A 5,160-nucleotide genomic window follows, 5' to 3' on the forward strand; every position below is an offset into this window, starting at 1 on the left:
ACAAACATGTCTTCTTTGCAGATATTTTGAGATAGTAATGACACTCTAAAGTAGACAACCAACTCTCTCAATCTTTAGTTAATTTTTTGTATTTGTTGAAAGTTAAGTTGTATATATAAAAGCAATTAAGATTTTATTTTGGAAAATTTTTGATATGTAAGCAGCCAACTACTGCTTTGTAAGTATAAATTTTGTTACTCTTTGGAAGCTAACTATTATTTGTACTTTGTGAGCAAGGCTTAGATTTAAATTTTTGTGTTTATTGAGATCTTAATATATAAAAACAATTCTTGTTTGTGGATAAATTATTATAATGTCGTTTTTAACTTTTTGACCGACATTAAAAATGGATTCAACAACAAAATTTAAAAAAAAGGATAATAATTGAAAAGACGGACATGGATTTTGGGCTTCAATGTCAGTTTAAAACCGACATTAAAGGGCTTTAATGTCGGTTGTCAACCGATATTAAAGATAGTATTATAAAAGGTCTTTAATGTTAGTTGTCTTTAATGTCAGTTTTAAACCGACATTGAAGAGGGTGTACAATGTTGGTTTAAAATCGACATTAAAGACTTTTATAACACTATCTTTAATGTCGGTTGTCAACCTTAAAAGCCATTTAATGTCGGTTTTAAACTGATATAAAAGCCTAGAATTCTTGTAGTGTTATATAAGCCTAGAAAATAGTATTAGTTTATATTTCTTATTAAAAGAAAAAAAATCATAATTACAATTTATATAATTATGTAAGTTTGAGGTCCTATTTAATCACTTAGTTAAGTTTGAGAGCTCAATTTTTAAATATGAAAATTTAATGTGGTACAATTACAATTATTTGCATCATATACTTTACGTGTAGTTTTTGCAATTTTTCATAAATATTTTTATTAAATGATTTCATTGAATGGCTCTATATATTTTTTTAAATGATCACGTTTCAAAAAATTGATCAATTGCATCCGACGGTATTTTTCATTCAACTTTTCTGAATATCTCAAATAAATGTATGTATATTTGTAGAAGCTTATTCTTTTTATGCTTCTTTTAGCTTGTTTTTGTTGTCGGGTTGCAATTGCCAATCTGAGCTCCACTGTGGATGCAGGTCTCGGAATTGCCACTGCTAAGTATGGTTTTATATGTACGTCTATCATCTGACTATTGCATCGGATAATGAACGAATCATTTATCTCTTTCGAATCTGGATTTTCGAGCCACTCGTCGAATGTGAATTTCATCTTTTTGCAGGAGTTCATCTATTCTATGGGGTTGTGTTAACAGAGGATCTGAGAATTCAATGTGTGATTCTGTATCATTGTTGTCGAGATTGGTTGTAGCGTTGGATGGCAGTTTTGGATATAGTTCATTGGACATATCCAAGAATGGGTATGCTTCGGATGCATCAAAAAACTCGGGAAAATCATGTTTTCTTCTTTGTTGCTTTCGAATTTCATAGTCTTGCGCACCTGAACTGACTGGAATGTTTGTGTGTCCATTCTGTTTTTTTGTTAATTTGAAGGTGTAATTTGCAAAAGATGGATCCAGAGCACTTATTTGGCTCTTAAGACCATCTGATATTGTAGATGTAGCTTCCTCTTTACGTTTCTTTACCCAAGCAAAGCCACTAGATGCTGAGACTGGTATTGGGGCTGTGAATGCACTATCTCCTCTTTGATTTGGTGCAGTTGCGGCCTGGGAAGCCTCTGATGTCCCGTCAAGAAGATTCGCAACATTGCTGCCATTCCGCCGAGAAGGTTGAATGTTTTCTTCTGCTTTCTCTTTGATTGGCACTTTATGGCTATTGAATTCTTGAAAATTTCTTTGGACTCTTCTAGGCCTTTGTGTTGCCCCTGTCTCTTTTGCTCTTGCATTTGCCCTCTTTCTTCGTGCATCTTCACGATTTTTGGCATCCATTTCTTTGTTTGGTGGATATTTGGGTAAGATAGATGGATCACAAGCATATGGCTTCATCTTGAAATACTCAGACATGAGAGCAGATGAGGCAGTCCCACGCTTGTAAGGTTCAATGGAAAGAAAAATTTCTAATAAGCTAACTGCGGAGGGTGCAAATTCTTTGCACTTTTCATGTAGAGAACTTTCATATGCATGTTGGGGTCTGAACATAGCTGCATGAGGAAGCTTTGTTTTTTTCCAGAACTCTTCAGATGGAGAGCCGCAAAGTTTGAATATCTTATGCAATTGTTCAACCTCGGTTCTTCCTTTAAGAAAGGGTTTTCCCAGATGCAGTTCTGCAAATACACATCCTATGCTCCAGAGGTCCACTGTTAATCCGTAATCTGTTGAACCCATCAGTAGCTCAGGTGGGCGATACCATAATGTCACCACTCGACTTGTTAGCACTTGCTTGTTTCTTGAGTTTATGACATTTGCTAATCCGAAATCTGCTAACTTTAGAATTCCTTCATTGTTTACCAAAATATTAGATGCTTTAATGTCTCTATGCATTATACCCCGAAGGTGGCAATGTTCAATTGCAGATAGAAGCTGTCTCATATAACACTTAACCTGTGCCTCACTGAACTTGACATCAGGACTAGACACTAACCCTGCAAGATCATGTTCCATGTATTCAAATACAAGGTAAATGCTGCTAGACATTTTGGAAGTAATTATGCCTTCTAATTGCATGATGTTTGGGTGGTCAAGCCTACGCAAAATCATGATTTCCCTTGCCATAAACCTAATGCTCTCCGGTTGAAAATTGTCGAAACGAACCTTCTTCAATGCAACCATCCTTCCTGTCTCAACTTCTCGAGCACGAAACACACTGCTGTATGTACCTTGTCCAATCTTCTCCAACTTCTCAAAGGAATCAGCACGAAGAGGCACCCATCCATGAACGGCCTCACCGGCCGCACTACTGAGCCAAGAAGGCCAGCCAACAGCAACCTGCTCAGCTTGAATGTATCGTTGAGAAAACCCTAATTTGAAAGAACCCTTCCCTCCTTGAGAACTCCCTTTTTTCGATTTTTTAATATCTCGACTCCGATCCTCTGATTTATCCTCCCCTTTCTTCTCATGATCGAGCGTCGCTACCGAAGTGTCTATGGTCACAGTAGAACTATTCTCTGCGGTGGCGACAACGGTGGCGGATGTAGTGGATGTGGGTTTTGTTCGATGATGTTTATAAATGGGTGATGCTGCCGATTTATCTACGTTCTTGGAGCTAATGCAACCCATGAACCACCAAATCCGACAGCATCGATCAGAGAAACGATGTAAAGGGTGATCAAACCCCTATCAGGGAATGGGCTCAACAAAGGAGAAGGGGAATGGGACCCCTACATCCAACAACAGCTCAAAGGGTTTGCTGCATTATCTGTGAGCTGAAAAAAGAAAAGGGAAGATTGCTTGAACCCATAAGAAATCAAAGCCATTTTTGGGTTATGTTGTTGGCAACCTCAATGACCAATGACTCTGTATTCCGACACTGCGAGATCTGCGGTATGAAAAATTGGCCAAATAGTTTGTTAGCATATTGAAGAGAGAGAGAGACATTCGTGGGTCCTAACTACCTCCTCCTTTTTTTGAATTTTTGTGGGTTTTCTTTCCATTTTCTGTTGCTTTCCATCATTGAATGACTGTATATTCATAATCCTTTTCACTATTTTAACTAGGCCGTTTCTTTTAACTATTTCCTTTTATTTATTCAGTATAATTCTAAATAATTAAAATTATGCTCTTAGGAAATTCTTATGAATAGAAAATTTTCAAAAATATTTATACTTTAACAAAAAGTTTCAAAAGTGCTTTGTATTCCAAATTTTTTGTTATAAAGTATAAATATTTTAAAATATATTAAAAAAAATGCCTCTTATTTAATTTATGTCTGTTTAATTATAATTTAGGTCCCTTTGGTAACCATTTCATTTTTTATTTTTTGTTTTTGAAAATTAAGCCTATAGACTGTTAAAACAAATCAGTAAATAAATATGTAAAATAGAAAACCAAATATGCAAAAATTAACAAAAATACAAAGATAGTGAGAAAAAGAAGAAAACGCCGACGATTATAGTGGTTCGATCGAGGTCTACATCCACTTTTCGAATAAGAGATCGAAAGATTTTATAGCAGTCGCAAATGAGGAAGAAGAAGATCGAAATACAAGTTATTCTGAAACCCTAGATCCCGAGCTCTTTATATATGAGAGCAATAATACAAAAAGCGCCCATAGAAAAGGCCAGATAAGAGCCAACTCTATAAAGAAACTAGTGAGTAAGGTTAAATAAAACAATGTGAATCACATTATAATGCCAACATAGACACTACTTCCACTACTTCCACCTCTAATTTTCTTCCTTTGTTGCATTTTTCTTACCAATTTATTTAAAAAAATAAAGCTAGATTTTTAAAATTTGAAAATTAGCTTTTAAAAACTTGTTTTTGTGTATTGGAATTTGACTAAGACTTCAACGATTGAAGTAACATAATGCAAATCATTCTAAGAAATGATTACTAAACAGAACCTTAAATAAAAAAACGAAATTTTTACTAAAAAAAAAGCCTTAATTTTTAGAAATTAAACTTGGAAAACATTTCCAGTACTACTTTATATTTCTTAATAAATAGAAAAAAAATATCATGATTACAATTTGTATAATTACGTGAGTTTCAAGTTCTAATTTTATCACTTATTTAAGTTCGGGAACTCAATTTTTAAAATGAAAGTTTAATGTGGTACAATTACAATTACTTTACTTTACCTTTTTTTCCATTTGTCCTAAATATTATATTAACTGATTTTATTGAATGACTATATATTCATAATCTTTTTTACTATTTTAATTAGGTTGTACCTTCAAACCTATAATAATGAAAAGTAGCAATGCCATTAAAAGCACAATGAAAGAGGGAAATAGCTGCCATAATAACTTGTCATGGAGAAGGTTAAATGTCATCTATGCCATTATTTTATTTAATTATTTAACGCAAATTAGAGATATGATAGATATAGATAATTTTGGAATTTATTTTCTAAATCGTTATCATTACTATGAATTTGATTATGATATATTAATTTTCATATTTAAAATAATTTCAAATAAGAAATTTCCTAATCTAAATACGAAATATATTCCTAATTGTGATTGGATTTTTAAATGTAAAAAACCTCACAAACAAGAACACAATCACTAATCA

At 33.5% G+C, this 5,160-nt stretch overlaps 1 protein-coding gene across 1 annotated transcript; it reads right to left on the reverse strand.

The window, feature by feature from the left end:
* Positions 1 to 1,182: 1,182 nt before the first annotated feature.
* Positions 1,183 to 3,201, reverse strand: LOC120091623 (cyclin-dependent kinase C-2 C-like). The gene has a single exon (XM_039049722.2). The coding sequence runs from the start codon at positions 3,199 to 3,201 to the stop codon at positions 1,183 to 1,185; it is 2,019 nt and encodes a 672-aa protein (XP_038905650.1).
* Between the last annotated feature and the right edge of the window lie 1,959 nt (positions 3,202 to 5,160).

The sequence above is a fragment of the Benincasa hispida genome, chromosome 11, assembly GCF_027475165.1.
Source record: "Benincasa hispida cultivar pf3 chromosome 11, pf3_genome.v1.1, whole genome shotgun sequence".
NCBI classification, from domain to species: Eukaryota; Viridiplantae; Streptophyta; class Magnoliopsida; order Cucurbitales; family Cucurbitaceae; genus Benincasa; species Benincasa hispida.